Below are 21,007 nucleotides of genomic sequence, written 5' to 3'. Positions count from 1 at the left end.
GGTGTGCAGATCCTGAGACAGATAAAGGATGTCTGTAATACAAATGAAGGAACTCATGTAGAGAGATGCAGGGAAGCTCTGTGCATCTTGAATTCCCATATTGTGTTGCTGATTTGCTTAAAGCCACTTTACAGATCTGTTCTCTCAATGTTCAGAGGTGGTTTAAGAGAAAGAGCTGCTAATTAACGCCTTGGTTCCCCAGGGTGTCACATCAGTGTTTGAAAAACTATTTCTTTGTAGTACAAAGGAACTAAGGATAATTTAAAAACATAACTTATAGCATTACCTTCTTTCTGAGAGATTGTGTGTCTTAAAAAAATATATAGATATTATATAGATACCAGCAGAATTTGGGATGGAGAATGGGAGCAGAAGGTGAGAGCATACTCTGAACTTGTGGTGTTGACCATGGGATGGTAGGATGGGTTTAACAACCCAAAGCCTTTCCCACTCTCTGGTGATCGGTTTTAGAAGCACATGACAATGGCCGTCAGTGTGACTGCTTAACAAAATTACTGACATTTTGAGGGTGGCCTTTCCAAAGCTCACCTGGGAATTAACTACCTCACCCATACTGCAAACCCGAAGAAAACAGGGCATTTGACTTCCTAAAATACTTTTGGAAATCCCACCCATAATGTTTAATACTGAAGGTAAATGTTGCCATTAATGGACACTTCACAGCTCTTCGTTGTGCTCCCTGAATGAAGGACTCTTTCCTCTTTCCCTCCAAACACCCCATGCATATTTATAGGGAATCATGTTCCCCCTTAAATGCTGTTGATTTTGGCTCAGGAAGTGATTTCTTAGTTTAACGGCCCTTGTAGGTTATTTTCTCAAGGCTTTGTATTGTTTCTTACTCCCTTATTCTTGTCTGCTTATTTTACGTTAAAAAAAAAAAAAATCCACATTTTGCTTCATCCATGGATTGTCCACTAAAGGGTATAAGGTTTGTTGTCCTCTGGGAGGCCCTCTTAGGTGGGCTGCCTGGGCCAGACTGGATTTGGCCTTGTTCCCACTTACCTTTTATTACAAACTCCAGCAGCACTTGCTATTGCATCTCTCTAACTCCACAGAATTCCCTCTGTTCACTCTGCACCATTTCTTCTGGATTGAGGGGGGCAGGAAGAGCTGCAGGGATGAAAGGAGTTAATGCTCAGAAGTCATTTAGACAGATACTGGGGAGCAAGGTAGATGCAGATGGGGTGCTGATGGGACCTTGGGCAGGTTTCTTCTGGATTCTCCCCTGGGAGAAGTAAGTCTGTAAGAAAGCCAAGGAGTTAATCCACTTCGCTGAGCCTCAGGGCTGAGATGGTGCTGGGAACAGGCAGGTTTATTCCAGCCACTCTGCCCCAAAGGCTGCTTTTGGATTTTGGTGGTCCTGTTCCCTTTTTCACAGAATCCTGAGGACAGCTCTGGAGAACTCCACAGTAGCACAGATTCCAACTTACCTCCTTCAGTGGATGGAAATTTTGAATGTCATTAATTTAGAAGAAAAAAGTAGTAAAATTAATAACATTCCAAGATTTGAGACTCTTTTCCTGGATTGCTCCATCAGTGTGCTTTTGTGGAAAAGAAAGAATTTCCACTACGTACTTTTTTCTTGAAAATCCACCACAGCCTTTTCTCCAAGGGAGCCTTGAAAAATACATGCTCCAAGCACCTCCCTGGACACCTCTCCATCTTGGGTGCAAGGAAGCACTGGGTTGGCACTACAATTTACAGGGAGGATTCACTTGAAAATGCATAACCTGCTTCTGTGCCTTCGTCTCCGTTCATTTGGAAAACTTCAAGCTCTTTTTGTTGGTGAAATATTTTTGGAGGAAAAGAAGTGTTTAGATTACAGTAGTATTCCAGGCACTTTGTGCTTCATCCCTCTTGGTATTTGTTTTTAGGGTCTCAGGCTGGGTCTTCAGACTCTAAAATTACATATGGACATGTTTCCTCTCTTCCTCACCAGGCTGGAATGATTAGAACTGATGAGGATGAATACTTCATTGAGCCTTTGGAAAGAGGAAAGCAAATGGAAGAGGAGAAGGGAAGAATCCACATGGTGTACAGGCGGTCGGCGGTAGCGCAGCATCCCACCGACATGCTCCCCGATGTCCACACAGAAGGTACAGTACCCCGTGAGTGTTGCTTGCAGATCTATTCCAGGTGACTCCAGCCTATGGAAGCTTTTCAAAGAGGCTGTACAACTCCTGTTTAAAGTTTGGGCCCCGTTTCTTTCTGAGTAACAGCAGAATTGTGCCAATTTATTGTTTTCCTTCTACTGGTTGCAGTGAAAGTGGTCTGAAGGAAGGTGTGTTGACCAGATATATTTTGTCACATTCAAGAATTCCCCTCTGCTTTGAAGATAGTGTGGTTAGTCCATCTGAGAATAATTACCATGTCTGAGAATAATTATCATCATGTAGTTTAATCCATTTGCTTGTATGTCTTTTTAATACTACAAATCCTTATAAGCCAAGGTATTGCATATTGAAGATTGAAGATTTTGAGGCTCTGGGCTCTGGATGAAAAAGCTCTGCACCTGTCAGTGGTCTGCCTTTCTTTCAATATCTTTCAATATCTTTCAGCTTCTCACATTCCTGTGTTTACATTGAGTTTACATGTTGTTAAACTGGAAAGGGTTTGGGAAATAAAAGAAGTACTTGTAATGCACAGAACTAGAGATGCTTGCCTTTTGATACCCCAGCAAGGCCATTCCAGTTTAGCTCATGCATCTGGGGGGGTTTAGCCTGGAGAAGAGGAGATTCGGGAGACCTTCTCTGAAAGGAGGTCAAAACTCCCGGAATGGAGGTTGTAGCCAGGTGGGATTCAGTCTCTTCTCCCAGGTAAAAAGTGACAGGTCAAGAGGACGTTGCCTTAAGTTGCACCAGGGCAGGTTTAGATTGGATATTAGAAAAAATGTCTTCATGGAAAGTCTTCTCAAGCCCTGACACAGGCTGCTCAGGGCTGTGGAGGAGTCGCCATCCCTGGGGGCATTTAAGTCATGTAGATGTGGCACTTGGGAACATGGGTTAGTGGTAGCCTTGGCAGTGGTGGGGTAATAGCTGAACTCGATCTTGAAGGGCTTTTCCAACCTGAAGATTTCATGACCAAGGTTAAAGCAAGGTGCCCAAGCCTGTGGAGCCTGAGGAAATGATTGCAGTGGTTGAGTTGTCTATCAGCTGAACTGTTGAGTCATCTATGTATGAGCTGCATATTGATGCCATGAAAATGTTCATCTTTCTTCTCTGTCCTTGCTCCCCCAGCACCGTGCTTGGGCTCGAGGCAGCGATGCAGAGTACGGTCTGCTCACACTTTGGGAGTTCAGCCAGCATACACAAGAATCCAAATTTTCAGTAACAGATGACAGATGACTCAACAAAACAGCCATTAAGATAAAAAAGTACTTAAAATTATTGTTGTCGATGAAGTCGTTACAAAACTGGAAGCAGCATGACAGCCTTTCTCAGCAATGACACAGAACACACTGTGTCATGCTTTCCCTACAAAAAGTCAGTTTTCTAAGAGGAAGGCTTTCAGCTCTAGCTATGTGGAAGGAGCTTGCAGTCTGACAGGACATCTGGTATTCCTGCAGGATTTTACAGCATTTGAGGATTGGTTGGACATTGCTCAAACAATTGGACAGAATGAGCGTAGGAGTTGTAAGTCGAAAAGCTGCCATCCTGAGAGCAAGGTTTTAGCAATGATCACAGTGCTATGGAGTGCTGTGGATTGGTTTGTGTCCAATGGTGTTCTTGTGGAAGTCAGCACACTTGCCCACTTCTCTTTCCCTGTTTCCTCTATGGCTGTCTCTGATGAAGCCTCACTGAGCTGTCTTAAGTGGGAACCAGAAATCTGGGGTTCTGGGGAAGATATTGGGATGCCTCAAGCTGCTGGATAGCGTGGGTTCAGCCTTCCCACCCTGAAGCAGCACCCTGTGCTGATTTCTGTCTGTGGTATCCATGGCTCTGGACAGCCTCCTTAGGGAATGGCAGTGGCAATTTATGTGTATTGTTTTCATACTTTACTTTGTGTAGAGACTGTTTTCTTTAGAAGCCTTACATGAGACACTCAAGAAATCAGATTGGAAATCCTGCCCCAATGCTGTGGGGAATTTTTCTTTGTGTGTGTGCACAGCCAGTTAAGGCCCCTTGAAGGATTCCCTCATTAATTACTGCCTTTTTATAGCTCTGTCTTTTCAGTCACTTTGGTGTGAGCAGTATCTCTTGCATATAAATGGACCTGAATATTTAGGGCTTGTTTTGATACCAGGGAATGGTAGTTTTATAACTTTTATGCTCAGAAGATGCCTCTGCTCTCACTCAGTGATATCAGAGGAATGTGGATAATTTTCCGTATTTTGTCAGGCTGTTGGCAGGATTGACTACTTGTATGTCATGGGTAATCAGTCTGCTGATTCAAAGGATCTTGTTTGACTGTATTCCTTGGAATCTGAAATTTCTTCTGCTAGGTGAGGCAGTGCAGGGAAGCAATAGGTCTTGACCACCAACTGTTACCATCATTTTATTAACCCAAAATGCTACTTGGTCTTTGTGATGTCCATTGGTGATTTGTGATTGTTCATGTTTGCTGGTTTGAAGTGCTGAGCTCAGTTTAGTTCCCCTGGACAAAGGAAACTCTTCCTCTTCTGTGGGGTGGAAGGCAAGGCCTCCCATGGGAAATCTCAGCTATTGAAAAAACACTTAAATGTAGTGGGAAGTGACACTGGACATTTGTTTTTAAGCATCTGGGATGAGCATCTGGTTAGGTCTGGTCTGGGAATCATATCACAGAGCAGGACAGTGTCTAGAGGTCTCCATGGGTGTAAATACTCACGACAGTCTCCTGACAGCTTTTCCATGTCAGATTGCCCTGGGATGACATTTGTAAGCTCAACTTCCCCAGTCATTTAAGTCTTGATCCTAAAGACACTGAACATCTGTGCTTCTCATTTGGGTTGAGTACTACAGGTAGTCAGCATTCATGTTGTGTTACTTCCAAGTAATGTCTCTTAAATCAAAAAATACTTATCCTTAAGGGTAAAAAGAAACAAAGGCAAAGTCTCCATGTTGGGGGTGAAAGGTCTGAGGGACAGAGAACAAATGAGCTGTGCAGACAGGGCTGAAGAAAATAGAACAGTGTATGAGACTGTCATGTTAAAACATGATTTAAATAAATCCTTACGATTTTCTCACCAAAATAGCTTTTTACTCAGGAATGGAAGGAAATGCTCTCAGGAGAAGCCTGAGTTTGGGAGGTTTTGGAGGTATAACAATGATAATACTCTGTCTGTGTGGGATGGAAAGAAGCTGTTCCTGTTAATAAGCTGAGAAACATCACTGAAATGTGTGATCATTAACCTTATTCCTTGAAAGCGCTCAAGATGCAAGAGAAACAGGCAAAGAACCTGTAGAATTTACAATCAAATTTGCACCTAGCTGGCCTTCTGTGCAAGTCCTATTGAATTCGGCTCAGGAGTACGGTAAAATAAAACCCAGGCTGTGTTTTAGAAACGTAAACGCCTGATCCAAGTCCGATGGAGTCAGTGGAAACACTCAAACTGACATCAGTGGGATGATGAGGCAGGGTTTGGATCATGTGCTGCTTGATCTGATAACTGAGTATTCAGTTTATCTTTCCTCCTTTTTGTTCATTTATCATTTTTTCTTTGCACTTTTGTATGGGAAAATGGTGATAACCAACCCTGAGCTTAGTGGTTACACAGTGTGGTAATGTACTCAGAGCTTTCCTGTTTCATCCTCCTCTTCACACCATAGTATTTTTTAAATGACAACCTATTCACCCAGCAAGCACTTGAGATGAAAGTATTTTTGTAATTACTTCCTAACAGTGGGAAACAAGGAGTAGGAGCCTTTATCTCCTAGCTTCCTTTCAGAATTTTCATTTTCCCTGAAGAACCAAAGTGCTTGTGTGTCTGATGGGGTTGCTATGGCATTGGCTTCAAGTGTCTTTGTCCCAGGTGGGAAACATGTAGGAGGAAGAAATGATTTGGGAATTGCTCCTGGTTGCCTGGGAATGAAACCCTGAAATAGAAGGTAGAAGAATGGGAAGACTATTGCCTGCTTGGGAGACCTCCCTCTGCACTTCCCCAGGCACATTAGTGGTTCTCAGGGACGTTGTCGTGCTGGAGGGTGTCTGAACTCTTTCTCACCAGAGTTTCTCATGACCTGTGCTCTGGTGGAGGATATTTTTGATGCTGCACAGCTTACCACACAAGTTTGTGCATCAGAACAATGGGGAAGAGGGAAATGATTTCTGTGTAGACTCATTACAGCATGTTGTGTAACATCCTCTGTTCAGTATGGACATTCCTGTATAATCACAGAATCCCAGCATGGTCTGGGTTAGGAGGGGCCTTAAGGATCATCTTTCTCCACCCCCTGCCATGGGCAGGGACACCATCCACTATCCCAGCTTGCTTCAAGGCCCATCCAGCCTGGCCTTGGACACTTCCAGAGATGGGGCAGCTCCTTTGGGCAGCCTCTGCCAAAGCCTCACAACCCTCACAGGGAAGAATTTCTTCCTAATAGCTGGTCAAAAGTCTCACTCCAACTCTCTAGTAGACCCCCAAGAAAGGCCCACCAATAACTTGTATTGATGGCAAGGCAATAACCTGCGTTGTCTAAGGACATCCTGTTCTTTGTTCAGTGTTTCTGCAGCCTTTGCTTTTAATTTAGCCTGCTTCTCTTAAATTGAAGCTCAAGTGGATTCTCTGAAGTTCTTCATTGAATATAGTTTGTCAGATTGGATTTTTTCACTTGTTTTCAGATAACTGTTTGCTTAAATAATCAAATAGAACAGGAGGAGCACGGTGTGGTATAAAGGAAAAGGAGTGTTGGTGATGGATGTATAGGAAGCAAAAGGAAACACAGGCTTTATAGTGAGCAAAAGCTTACAGTTTTTTTAAGAAAGAAAAGCTTGAGCAGGAATGGATCAGAAGGTGCTGTGAAGTGACTGATGTGCACTGTCTGTGTCGGGGAGGTTGTGCCTGATGATGAGAGCACATCCATCTGCTTAAGTCGTCTTCTGTTCTTGGCAATAACAAAGGAAAATGATTTTTAAATAAAACCAAGAATAAAGGCTTCATTCCAACTGCAGGCACCCAGCGCCAGAGTAGTAAAACACACAGAAAAATCTATATGAAGAACAAATTGAAAAAATGGAGACAGGGCAGTACATTCAGCTTGTGGCCATTCCAAGACTCATACTGTTTTCCAATAAAAACTCCCTGTGCCCCCAAATTGCATAGGAAGAAGAAAACTTTCAATCAACAGTGGTGCTAACAGACAGGAGATGTTTTTAAATATTGTGTAAGCAGCTGGTGCTATGTGAAGGAGCCTGTTTGGTTTATAGATGACATTCTCAAAGTAGTCTGGGAGAGACATGCCGAGGTGAGGATCACCCTTGGGTGGTCCATGTAGCGCATGTAAGTAGTACTGAGGTTCCCTGCTTAGATGTGAAGTGGCTTATTTCTACCCTGAGTTTGATCAGAAAGGTGCACATGAGATGGTTACAAGTGCTTTTTGCAGGATGGCACTCTCTGAGAATATGGGAATGAGAATCAGAAGAGCTGCATTATCAGGGGGAGTTTATGTGAATTAGAGGTCAGGAACCAGAGGAAATGAATCCTCCCACAGCTTGTGGGGGCTGTGTTTCATATGCACATCCTACAAATTTAGGACTGAAATGAGAGCACCGAGAGACTCTTTCACTGGGAGCAAAGACCCTTGTTTAATCAGTCTGTGTTCCACAGCAGGCTTTTGATGGGAAAATTAACTAAAACACTGCAGTTTGTGTCTTAACAGAAAAGAGTAATTTCCATACTGTAAGACTCTTGCTGGACTTTCTCCTCCTGAATTTTCTGCAGTTTTAGCATTTTTCCCCACTGTGAGACACCTGGTTTTTAATGGGTTTGATGCTGAATGAATTTATAGGAAGATTCTAGAAACAGCTTAAGAATCCAAACTAAGGGCAATTTAATTCATTTATATCTTTGAAAATACTTGGATGAGATGTGGCATCCGTGATTTATGACAGAGAAGGAAAATGCATCTGGTGTGTTTCAAATGAGCAATTTGGGTGCCATACTCCTGCTTTTGGTGAGGTCCATGTGGGGTTACTGTGGAGTAATTCTTGCTGTGGCCCATGATGTCAAAGATGTCCCAGAGCTCAATACACCCTTCCCTTTATCCCTTCAAAACGTGGTGTAGATAATAAGTAAATGATAAGTTGTCTGGTTTGTCGTATGTGGGATGACACAGAATTGAGCAGCTGGAGCTGACAGGAATGCGGATGGAAATTGCTAACATGAGAACATCAGCCTCGTACTTCACGTTCCTCCCAGTGGACTGAGTTTCTTCAGATCCACTTCTGGGTTACACAAGTGCATAAATCTTTCCAAAATGCAATAGTAAAACACTGCAGAGTAACAGCATGACCCAGCTGTTGTTTGCTAAGAAAATAGAGGGGTTTTTTTCCAGAATACTTTGCCTAATCATTCTTTGGAGTATTCCAATAGCATGGACAGGATCAGCCAGATAATTAGGGTTCTGGAGGTTATTAAAAGTCACACAAGTCTGAGTCTGCAGTTAGAGTTGGAAAGGAGGGAATTGATGTCTCAGCGAAGCTGACTTCTGGTGTGTGGTGACAGGGAGAGGCTGACCTGTGGGAAATCTGTGTTGGATTCCATCAAATACTATGTGGTTTGGGAAGAGAAACTGGGGAGGGATGAAGAGCTTAGCTGGCTTGAACTTTATGAGTAGCCAAAGGAAGAATTTTGTTGGTATGTCTTCCTTTGCAGCGTTATTGGCAGGGCCTATTTCTAACCATTCCCTTGAAAAGTTTGGGGACCTGTCTGTAGGAGGCATGCCCTTGAGTCTCCTTTGGCATTTTACCTCTCCACCCAGGTAACAAGCAGGCTGCTGCCTCCTTGCCTGCAGGGAATGGGTTTGTCCTTCCCATTGTTCCTGGCAACATGCTCTGTCCATCAGGTGGATAGAAACTGTAGGATTTTCCTTCTTCTCCCATCTCTGTGCTTAGGATGCCTAACAGTGGACCTAGATATCTGGAGAAAGCTGGATTCAGACACTGGCATCCTCCGTGGAGGACAGGGAGTGATGGGTTGCAAGTGTGTGTGAAAATGCACACTTGCTTAGCAAGGGCTATCTTTTTGTATGAAACTACTATCCTGTAGCCATAAATGCAAAATCCTTATCCCTGAGTTTGAATAACATTTTGCCAAATAATTGTGTTCTGTTATCCTACAGACATCAAATAATAACACCATTCCTGCAAATTAGAATAAAAAATGCCAAATACACTGATCATCTTGTGCAAAATCCTAATACTACATAAAATCTTTCAGATAATACATTTTCAACTGCAACAGGGTTAAAGACTGTGTAAACTGAGCTTTTTGAGTCTCTTCTGGAAACAGAAACAGGTGATGCAAGGCCATCCAAGGAACTTTGTGCTTTCTTTTCTTAATGGAGAGCTCTGCTCTGCCTTTCCAGTTCTCCTCACTAATAGCTCCAGAGAACATAAAGTCACAATTTTCAGGAGGAACAGTAGTTGTGCTTTTCTCTCCTTGACAATAAATCTGTTAGAGGTATTAAAGTAAGAGGTAATAGGAACACTGTTAATTATTTACAGAAGTCAGATTGGTGGGAATCAGTGATGGATCTGTGGTTGCCCTTGAGCATCAAAATAACCTCTGGGCCTGAAAAGTTTGTACGTGTTTCCTTCGTTTCAAGTCCAAGTTAATGCTGTAGTAGTTTATCAATTTTAGTATATGCCCTGTTCCCTCCTGTCCAGGCTCTTCTGCACTGTGTTTCCAAGTGCTGTGGAGTGGTATAGTGGGATTTGAGAAGGCCCATGCAAGCAGAGAGTGAAGTTTTGTGGGTCTGGGGATTTCTGCAGTCTCCAGCATGGACCAGCTTCACACTGCCAGAGGGCAGGGTTAGATGGGGCATTGGGAGGAAATTCTGCCCTCTGGGGCTGGTGAGGCCCTGGCACAGATTGCCCAGAGAAGCTGTGGCTGCCCCATCCCTGGAAGTGTCCAAGGCCAGGCTGGAGGGGGCTTGGAGCAATCTGGGATAGTGGAAGGTGTCTGTAACCCAGGAGAAGAGAACCCTGGGGAAGAGAAGATGATGCTGAGGATTTTTCTTAGGAGCTCTAAATGTATCTTGAGTAGAATCACTGGGGATGACTGCAGGCTGCTCTGCCAAAGAGTGATTTACTTTTCACTTAGGCCTTGGACTTGGTAACCAAGTTAGGGAGCTAATTAGGAACCAGCTGGAAATTAGTGTCTTTTTTTCCTTTTGTTTCTGGATGTAGAATTTCATTTGCCTTTAAGTATTTGTGATTTGATGATGAAGATTCTTCTTGGGGTTTTTTGAGCCAAGGACGCTCAAACTGCATTCTGATCCATGTTTCCTCACAACTTAGAGCAAATATGTCAAATTTTACTTAAAATTCATGTTGTTGAACATGAAAAATTCAGCTGGTGCTTCTAGACTGAGAGCAATTCCAAGTATATCTCTTGCTTTCATTTGATCAGTGGCAAAACTAGTTTCAAAAACTCCTGAGAAGTACCTTAGAGTGAAAGGGTGACTCATTATACTTTGTGGCTTATGAAGAAACTGTAATTGATCCCATCACAGATGATGTAACAAGTAGCATCACAGATTTTGTTGATTTTTATCATAAGCCCTGTATTCCATAGATCTATGATAGCAATAAAAATCCAGTTCACAGACTAATTTATCACCTTATTTATTTACTTTTTGAATGCTCCATTCTAACCAGGCCGTGAATATCCAGAAATGTAATTAATTTTGGCACACCATATCCCTGGGATCTCCTCAGGTTCTTCCATAGCAAACTCCATGTTCTTTTTATTCCTGATCACAAGTGAATTTGCAAGCAGATGAATTTGAGCCTCTTCTTTGGTATTTTAATGGTATTTTTCAATTTGGTTTTACGGAGTTGATTCTTGATTTATTTCAAGCCCCTTTTCTTAATCAGAGTTTTTCCTGCCAAGAATAAGTAACAATATAGTTTCGTTACTTCCAGCACTTCAAAGCTTACAAGTTTCTGATGCTGAGCACATTTACTGCTAGAAGTAAAAATCAGTCCTCCTTTAGTAAACAATGCTCTTTAATAGGGAACACAAGAGGAGATAAATCAATTAAAAGTATCTTTGAGGGCTCATGCAGCACAGTGCCATGTTGTGGGGGTTGATTAGACACTTTAATTGAAGGAAGGCTAATGAAGTTCTGACCTCCTCAGATCTGCTTTGTTTGCTCTTTGTCAAACATGCTTTCTTTTTTTGGCTGGCAAGACAGAATCATCATTCATATCTATTTTTTTACATCTGAAGTTTGTCAGGCTGCTTGGAAAAATGGGACCATGAAAGCTGTCTGGGTATTCCACTTCCATTTGGAAACATCTGCATCGTTATTAGGAAAGTCTCACCAGCACTGCAGTGAGCAGATGTGTTCTCTTTCTATCTCCAGGCTCATTTAGAATTTCAATTTCTGACAGTGAAAGAAATTCATTAGGCACTAAACCCCAAATGCCTGTTTCTTGATCAGGTCCTCTAACACCACTTCTTTAGGATGTTTGTTCCCATGTAAAGAGGAAACCTGTGGCATTTGAGGGAAGAAGTTATGGAGAAAAGCCAGGAATGTCTCCTACAGGTCATTCCATGTCTGTATCTGTAGGATTTAAAGCTGAGCACTTGTATTCTTGAACCTTTGCCGTGCAGGTTGACTCACAGCTGTTCATCAGATGTAAGGTTTCATGGAAATCCAGAGTCCTCTGCCTCCAGCTGCCCTGTCTCCATTCTTAAAGCCTCATGAAATTAAATTCCTTTAAAGAGAGAGAACTCCCTGCATTGAATTTAGCATCCCTTTTCTGAACCTCACAGGTGATGACACAGTGTAGAGATGTTCCAGCTGCCAGTATCTTCATATAATTCCATATTTTGCAGTCGCTGTACAAGTGAAAGATAGGATTGTGTCTCAATGCCAGGGAAGCTGAGGCAGAAGCTGGAAAGCCAGGGAGAAACTGGAAAGCTACGCTGCTGGAGTGTGAGTTCCCTCAGGTGCTTTTCTGTGGAAGAGCAGGACTGGACAACCAAGAGCATCTGTGAAACCTTTTAGGTACTTGGGACATAATAAGCTGCTTTCAGCATCTTCTGTGAAGGCTTATTTGGGATGACAATTATGTTTACAGCTTGAGTGAGATATTCAAAGACACTGCAGCTTACTATCCCAGCTAGAAGTGGGTAAGTTGATGCCCACAGTTTGGAAGGGGCTGTTCCACAGTGGCAGAGCTTCTATCCAAATCACTCTTCGCAAATCTCAAGCAGATACTCTGTCTCACTAATGACTTGGATGTTATTTGTTTTTCAGGATTTTCAGGTCAGCAGTATAGTGATCTTTGTGCTCAGCTGGGTATTTGAAGCTGTTTGTTGTCGCAACCCAAGACCCCCTTTGTGCAGATCAGCCTGAGATTTTGGGACACCCCCTTCCTCTGTTGATGGGGTATCTGGGTAGGATGGCCTTGTGCATATTTTTGCTGTTATCTTGGACAGTCTCATGGTCCATGGACTGTTGGGAAATAGCTTGGGCTTGGAGACATTTGTTGCTCTTGGAATGCTGACTTACAGTGCATTCATGGAAAAAAAAGCAGGAGCCCGGGTTCAACAGCATTCAGTGACAGTTTATAGTTGGAGCTTTTCCTTTATATTTATGCCAGTGGAATTTTGAGAAATGGCTGAAATTCCATGTGGCGAGAAAGAAAGGCTTATTATCCATGACTAATGCTTGGATACACTTTTTAAATTTGGTATTATTTGCTGTTGTGCCTTTTCTGCTCTTCTGCTACATTGGTTGATTCTGTTGTCTCCTAATTTTGAACAGCCTTTCTCACACGTTGGACTGCAATTCTCGCATCATTCCCACTGCCATCCTCCTTTGGGAGTGCAGCCACTGCAACCACCCTATCGAACTGGGATCCAGAGACAGGATAAGCTTGCCTTTAGGGGTTAGTTAGGGGTTGAATCCAAGATGAAGGCTGCATTTTTGGGTGATGGGATTGAAAATCGTACTCTTGATTGCTTTTGGTGCATAGGACTGTCTTTCTTGCTGCGTTTTCTGCAAAACAATATTTGACTAAGCATTTCTTCTTTGTAATTCTAAGTCATTAAATTTATTGTTTAGCTTAAGAGGTCCTTCTATGTGTCTAAGTTGAACACTTGGGCTGTTTTCCCTCCTTTTGCAGAGGAGAACTGTTTCCTTTTTTGTCAAATTTCTAGTCAGACCCATTGTATATTCAATGGAAAATTCTTCCTAAATCTTCTCCCCTCTCAGGTTCTTCTCCTTTTTATTATTATGCTTTTTCTTGCTGTCTCTGTTAGCTTTCCACCAGACTGGAGGGCTCATTAAAGCAACACTGTGCAGGAAATGGAGAGAGGTGCAAGAATGGGACCCTGCTCACCAAAGAGGGAAAGTTGGCAGCTCTCCTCTCACAGGAAAATTCCTTGGATTTGAGAGCAGCTTCATTGAGAGAGTGCTACTGAAGGGGCATGAAACACTTGGTAAAGTGTCATTCTACAAATAAATGACATTTTGGATACTCACACTTTGTGATGAGGTTTACTTATTGAATTAATTTATTTGAATTAATTTGCACATAGTAGGAAATTTATGTTTTATCTGAGTGTTCTTGAGTGTCAGAAGAGAGAAGGTGGCTTCTGGATAGAAAGAAGTACTAATTCCCAATGGAAGATTCTTCCAGCAGGCCTCACCTCCCGTGGCAGGGATGAACCTTGACGAAAACCTCCTTCTCCTTAGTCACAGCTTTTTCAAGAGAAATAGTCTTTGCAAGAATGGTCTTTTAGGTCAGAACAGGAGAATTTATGATTATGACTGTGCTATTTTGGACGGGATTGGGATGGGGAAAAGGAGAGGGGAATGATCAAAATATTCTGTGTGGAAACAGTGCAAGTTAGATTCATAACACATCTGTGCGAGGTGCAGGCGAGGCTGGCACGCTCGCAGGAATTTGGTGAGGTGGAAAGGAAAAAAAGTGCTTCTTTGTGTAAGTGTCTATATGAAAAAAGGAAAGTATTAAGGGGGGGTGAATCCATAATGAAAAAATTCTGTGTCAGTTCCTGAGAGCCGGTGTTTGGGCCTTGCAGAAAATTCTTCCCCCCTCAATGGGCACAGGAAAGTGTAGATGGGACTGTCATGTTTGCAGACCAGCTCTGTGGTGTGACAGTGAAAGTCAACCCTCCTAAGCTGCCTATTTGCTGAGTTTCTTCACGAAAAATAGTGTGATGTCAGTATGTCTAGTGTGGGGCCGTGTGGTTTTTGTAAGTGCATCACACTTACTCTGTGTAATTATAGACAGTGCTGTGGGTAGGTGAGGTTCTGCTCCATAAGAAATTGGGAGAATTGAGAGCTAGCTTTGAGTTCAGGACTGTTCTCTCCCTGTCAGCCCTTCCAGTTTTAAAATCCTCCCTTCCAGAAAATACTTGACTGGGAGACAGCTTTGACTGACTTTCTGTGATTTCACAAAATCTGCCTGTGTGACACTGAACACTATTTTTCAATGAAGAAATCAGAATTTGTTGACCCAGCACAGCTAGCTGGAATGTATTTCTAATTGCTTGCTTCATGTATTTTTTTTAATTCCTCCAAAAAATATTACTCCATAATCATTCATTCAGCCAGTTCTTGTGTACGAGTTCATTAAAAAATTAAGGATTTCAGCTTGAGATAGGGTTGATGGGCAAATGAAACTCTGCAAAACTTCACGTTTGCCTTAATATCTAAATATTGTAATCCAATGTATTTACCCAAATGTAGTGTATATGTATGATAGGATTGTGGAGTCCTGGGATGTTTTGGGTGGGAAGGAACCTCTCGTGTGCAGACGTGGCTCTGCTGCTGCCTGGCAGTCAGCTGCAGCGGTGGAGGAGCCCTGCCTTGGACGTGGCCCGTGTCACTGCAGGTGCACAGGCTCATCAGAAGGCTGGGCTCCAAAACCCAGCTGTTGGACTTTGTCCTCTCAGAAGGTTGGAATCCACTTAGTGCCAACTGAGCAATTAAGGACAATTATGCTTTCAGCTACATTATCGAGTAACAGGGGAGAAAGACATTGGAAGGAAGTGACCCGTTGTTGCACACCCGCACACTTTGTGACTCACTATCACTGGCAGGGCATTTGAAGTTCTCTTTGTCTCAGTAATATGAGCTGCATAAGAATTTTCCCACATTTTTTGCCAGTTTTACACACACAGTTATTCCTTTTATGTGAGTGATTACTGTGAATTCCATTCTGCTGTCTCCTTTACACACTGATCTCAGCAGAAGCCATGGGATAGCTGAGTCTCCCCACGGTGTTCACATCCTTGGTTTCTACCTGTGCTGGTGGCCATACATGGGAATCACACTGAGGATGCTGAAGAATAATTTTGCCTTCTGTCCCTGTAAAGAGGTTCATTCAGTTTAGAATGGAACCAGGCCCAGCTGTTCTTCCCGTTCTATGTCTTCTGTGAACCCTTTGTGAGAGGTGGAAAGAAGTGGCTTAAGGCCCAATTAGGTCAAAAATCTTTGATTTCTTTATGGGCAAAACTTCTGGCTTTGGAACTTGGACAGAGCTTAATCTCTTCCCTCCTCAATTTCTCATTTGGCCTTTTAGACTTCAGGTGTCAGATGGTTGGACTTGAGACTCCTTAAAGGCCCTTTCCAACCTTAACAAGTCAATGATTCTGTGTTTTATTGTAACAGGACACATGTTCACTCCAGCCAGTGACCTCTAGATGGATTATCCAGATTCCAGAGCTCCATCACACATACAGGCCAAGGGAGGGCTGCCAAGGCAGCAGGCAGGACCCAGATTCCAGTGTTAACTGGTCCTTAATTTGTTGTGGTAGTGGTCTGCTCTATCTCTCAGAGGTTCAGGAGGACTTGGAGCAAGTCAGTGAGAAGCATGTTTGTGTCTCTTTCGTTTACAGGAAAAAACCCTTAAAGTACCTTTTTGTTTTTTCCACTGTTGCCACTGGTGTCTGTCAGCATTTTTGTAGTAGCAGGTTGCTGTGCCCCACCTTGCCACCACTGGCATTCTTCCCTTGGATTTTTACAGTGTATTTTCACTGTTGGTAGTTACTCTAATGGAAAAGCTTAGCTGCCTCAGGAGCTCGTGGCTCCGCTCTCCAGCTGGACAGTAGTTCTGGCTGCCCAGACAAGCCCTTCAGACAAGCTCTTTGGCTTCTCCACAGGCAGGAGAAAGCAAATCTGTACTGGAAAAGGGCAAAGATTCTTTCCTGAGATTTCCCCTTACATAGATCGTGGTGGGTGAGCTTTCCCCTTTGCATGGATCGGAGTGGCAGGCCTCTGACGTGGGGATTTTACACCATTTGTGGGGCTGGTCCAGAGCATACATTTAGAGTATTTAGGTAAAGTATTAAATTGTACATTGGTAGCTTGTACAAGTCCTTCCTTGGCAGCTGTCAAGCTGCATCCCTCATTCCCAAGGGCTGGGGGGGATGGGGTGGCTGTGTGAGCAAGGCACAGCTCCCTGCTCGGAATAATCCCCTTCTAAGGGAACTGGGCTCTGTCCCGATGTCCTGCTGTTGTGTCTGGACAGTGTAGCAGGCTTTGTTGACTTTCAGAGGCTTAGGGCAGATAAAGTGGTGATCAGAGGGTAATTGCTGTTGACAGTGGGCAGTGGGCTGCTTGCTGATGAAAAGGGCTGTGACTGGGCCTGCAGAGGATCACCAGTCGGGCCGTGTCCTCTTGCACAGTTCCTGTGGCAGTAAAAGGTCCCACATGTTTAGGAACACATTCCTTACACGGCTTTGAAAAATAAGCAGCTGCATGTAAACACAGCTCTCCCTTTATCCCAAAGAAATGAAAAACTCAAGGAGTAGTTAGTGCCCTTTGTGGAAACAACTCCCATTTGCCCCAGTCCTTGCCACTGAAAATTCTTGTACTACCTTTTCCCTGAAAGCTGTGGCTACCCCATCCCTGGAAGAGTCCGAGGCCAGGTTGGATGGGGCTTAGAGCGACCTAGTCTAGTAGATGTTCCTGCCCATGGCCAGGGGCAGAAGGAGATGGGCTTCAAGCTCCCTTCCAACCCAAACCACTCCATGGGTCTGTGAAATAGGAAGCTGGCAGAAGCTGTGTCAGATACGAGGGAGTAAGGAGGGAGAGAATTTTAAGGCCTTGCTGTAATGACTTAGTTAATGAGCACTGTGGGGACTGCATCTCTGCCGAAGCAACTTCCTCAAGCATTGGAAGCTCACAGTAGTGTTCTGGTGCTGAAAATACCTGCCTAAAGAGTTTAGACCCTGGAATTCCTGTGAAGACTGTTGGCATCTCAGGGAAGCTGCCCAAAAATGCAGACAGCTCAGGCCATCTAGCATTTCTTCTTCCAGTAAGTTCTGAATTAGCAGATAAATTATGAATGGAACCTGTGCTTTCAGAACATAGTGGGTACCCCCTTTTCTGGATTGTTCTGTCCTTTTACAGTGCATTATTCCAGGCAGGCATCCAAGGATGCTTTCAGAGTACTCCTTTGTGAAGTAAAAATAATTTTTGGGTTGATGTAATCATACACGAAGGCATGAGTGCTTTTAAGGTTGTTAATGGAGAGCTCTCTCATGTTCCTGGGTGAGTGTCTGACTGGGAAAGTCATGGATTCGATGCTCTTAAGAACTGGAAACCTTGAGATTAAAGCCTGGCCAGTCTGAGCTGTAAAATCAAGCCCTCCCATACCCAAACTGGGTTTGGTTCCACATCCCAGGTAATCAGGTGTGCACCTCAGCAGTGGGCCAGGTTGCACATTGTTGCTGACTTACTTTTTCCTCACCTGCAAACCAAATTTCCGAGCCTCTATAAATGCTTTTTCCATACTTTTAGTCATTGATACAGATGATGATTTTGCAAAATCAGGCATTTTTTTCCTTTTTATTTTTCACCTTTTATTGCAGCTGTGGTTAAAGAGAGCCATTGATATTGAAGAACTTGGTGTGGTGTAAAGTGACAAAGGGATGGCTTTGCTTGGTTTATTGTGTCCAATATGTGACCCACAGGCTTCTACATGTCCTCTGTTTGTATGTAAGCACCAGCAGAAGGTGTCGCTCAGGTCTCCTAAAATGCCTGACCCAAATGCTCAAGTCTTCCTTACACGTGCAAAAAAAATTCTGGCCTTTACCCAACAGAATGTTCTCCTGGGAATAAAGTAGAAAAATTCAGTTTATTACTATTAAAATCTCTGAGCTATATGCGTAAGTTGCTAAACTGAAGAAAGAGCTTAATAATGTCTTGGTAAAAGACCTGGAATTGTCAAGAAACTGTTTTTAATACATTTTCATACTTCAAAATTCAGGGTCAAAGCCAAACTCCAGCCCTACCCATAATTAAGTTTTTTGAATAATGACATGTAGTAAAAATATTTTTTAACCTGTTCTAAAAAAAAATTCCACAAACAAAACTAACCACCAAATCACCTGTACCTCCAAAATAAAATTATGATGGAATTCCTGCTATATATATAGAGAAGCCAAATAATTAAAGAAATGGGGAATGGGAGGATTTCTTGCTACTGGGAAAGCAGGAATCCCAGGAGACATGGTTTGTAGTTCTAGGATAACTACCTTTTGGCTAAGTTGGTTGTTAGGGCTAAAGCCCAGCTAAAAATAAGGTGCAGAGCAGATGAGCCAGGGCAAGGCCGGGCAAGTCCTGAGGCTGTGTTAAGCTAGCGCGGAGCTGTGATCTGGTATTAGGGGTGGCCAGGCAAGGTGCTGGTGTGTCCATGGCTGTGCAGAGAGCAGCCTCTGTGGCTTCTTCTCTGCTTGTCCAGTGTCCTCCCTCAGCTTTCGATTATTAGAGGGCAATATCTGTATTCCAAACAAGTTCGGTTTGATCCTGAGCCTTATTCCTCTTCTTTTGATTGTTTGTTAGAGACTTACAGCAACAGTTCCACCAGCACTGTCCCTACTAAATTTCCACAGATTTAAAAGCACTTTCACCATGAATCAGGTGAGTGCAGAGCTGTTGCAGGCTGTCCAGGGAGTGTTCTTCAGCACTGAGATCTCTGGAACAGGCTGGCGTTCCTCACTGCTGTTTGTTTCTGGTCATGGGATGGAAAAAGAACAGTTAATAGTTGACCTAAATTCAGGCCTATTTAATTATAGTTTCCTTAAGTTCTGGCTTTGTTCTGTGTGTGTTTGCTGCCAGGTAAGGATAACCTGCAGTCCTAGAAAGCCTCATGCCAGGGAGGGAAGTGATGACAAGAAAATTACAGGGTAAAATTCCAGCCTTTTCTATTGGAAAAGTTTATCCTGAGTTGGCTCTAAATGTAATTCAAATACATAGAGGATTATGCATTTCTACGTGGCTCCCTGAGTGTGTCGTTGGCATCGGGCCCTGGTATAAATGAGGGCTAAGAGCTGTTTTTGCTGATGGTGCGTGGAAGGGAAGAACCTTCCCGTGATGTCAGCACAAGGAATATAGTGCAGGAAATCTTCCATCCTTCCCAGAATCACTCTGCAGCTGGAACTGCTCAGGTACCAGAGAAGCACATATTCCATGGAAGCAGTCGGCACTCCAGAATGTTTCCTCTGCTCTTTTAAGTGTAAGAACAAAGTAAGATGGGGTCTGTGTTTGTGGCCCATGGGGTTCATGCATTTCGTGACTAATCCTGCAGCCTTGCGATTCAGACCCTCCTTTAATCCCTGTTTGTTTGTCATTCTGCCAGTCACTGTCACTCCAAAGGTCCCGCTGGAAGAGAACATAAACAGAGGTAATTCTCCAAGCTCAACCATCTCAGGAAGTCTGCATGTGAAGTCACAAGAACTTTTTCTCTCTCTTTTCTTCATTCCTTAGTGTGGTGAAACTGTTCTGAAAGTGGAGCTGCGTCTGAACTTGTTTGCTGGCATTTTTATTTCCATTAGGAAATGCCTTAGTGTCTTTGTCCTCTGCTAACACCTCCTGTGACTCCAAGACACCTTTATGAGAGGTGACACCATCACCAAACCTTATCTGCCACATCCCAAGACTCACAGATGCAGCAGCACTTCCATCCTCACGTGGTGGATGACATCCAGGTGATGGGTGAACAGTTAGACTTGATGGTCAGAAGGGTCTTTTCTGACCTCAGTGACTCTGACTTGCAGTCTGTTTTGAGTTTTTCTGGTTTGGTTTTTGTTAATGATCAAGTAATTTCTTCCATCTGCCCTGAGGGAAATGTTAAATCTAGTGTTCTCTTTTGTGTAACTGCACTGTGTTTCTGCAGCAGCAGAGCTGGCTTGCTTTGTGTTATCAAAAGTTCATAGATAATATTTATTTATTGTGAAATATCCCAGAGAGACGCTCTGCAGGGGCTTCTGGAAGCACTTCATGGATATAGCCTTGAACATAGAGTGAAACATCAAGCAAAACTGTGTATTTTTATGGCCAGCTGGCTCAGTTGGGGTTGCTGCAGAGACAAACTTTTCCCTCAGCCCCCAAAAACAAACAAGCAGAAGTTTTGGCAGCAGTTAAGCAAACAACAAACTCTCCTACAGAGACAGTGACAATATTAAGGATCCAAATCGCAGAGGCAAGACTGCAGGTCCCAGTGTTGGTGTTCCACATGGGAAGGGGGTTTGGGGCAGGGACCTTAGAACAGGACACATTCTTTTCATGCCACAGAACTGTTGTGGTAGTGGTAGAAAGTCATTTGGTGCTTCTGGAGTAAAAGGCAATTTCAGGCAATTTTTCAAAAAAGATAAGGGAGAATGTGTAACTTACCACAATTGTGTTTTTCAAGGACCTAATAAATCAAAGCACACGAGTTCCAGCACATCCCAGAACCTAATGAGAACATCCTGTCATCATATCTTAGCCCTGACGACCTGGGTGGTTTCTGTTGCTGATCCCTCACAATTAGGCAGTACCGGCAGTGCCACAAAAACATTGCACGTACACGATTTGTGTGG

At 43.3% G+C, this 21,007-nt stretch overlaps 1 protein-coding gene across 1 annotated transcript in view; it reads left to right on the top strand.

The window, feature by feature from the left end:
* ADAMTS3 (ADAM metallopeptidase with thrombospondin type 1 motif 3) overlaps positions 1-21,007 on the top strand; it is a 57,996-nt gene that overhangs the window by 19,025 nt on the left and 17,964 nt on the right. Inside the window, exon 4 of the mRNA XM_063415256.1 lies at positions 1,961-2,117. Coding sequence (XP_063271326.1) covers positions 1,961-2,117 — 157 coding nt within the window. The remainder of the gene's footprint in view (positions 1-1,960; positions 2,118-21,007) is intronic.

Source organism: Prinia subflava, chromosome 18 (genome assembly GCF_021018805.1).
Source record: "Prinia subflava isolate CZ2003 ecotype Zambia chromosome 18, Cam_Psub_1.2, whole genome shotgun sequence".
Lineage (NCBI taxonomy): Eukaryota > Metazoa > Chordata > Aves > Passeriformes > Cisticolidae > Prinia > Prinia subflava.
The sequence above is the reverse complement of the archived record's forward strand: the minus strand, read 5'-3'. Positions and strand labels throughout refer to the sequence as shown.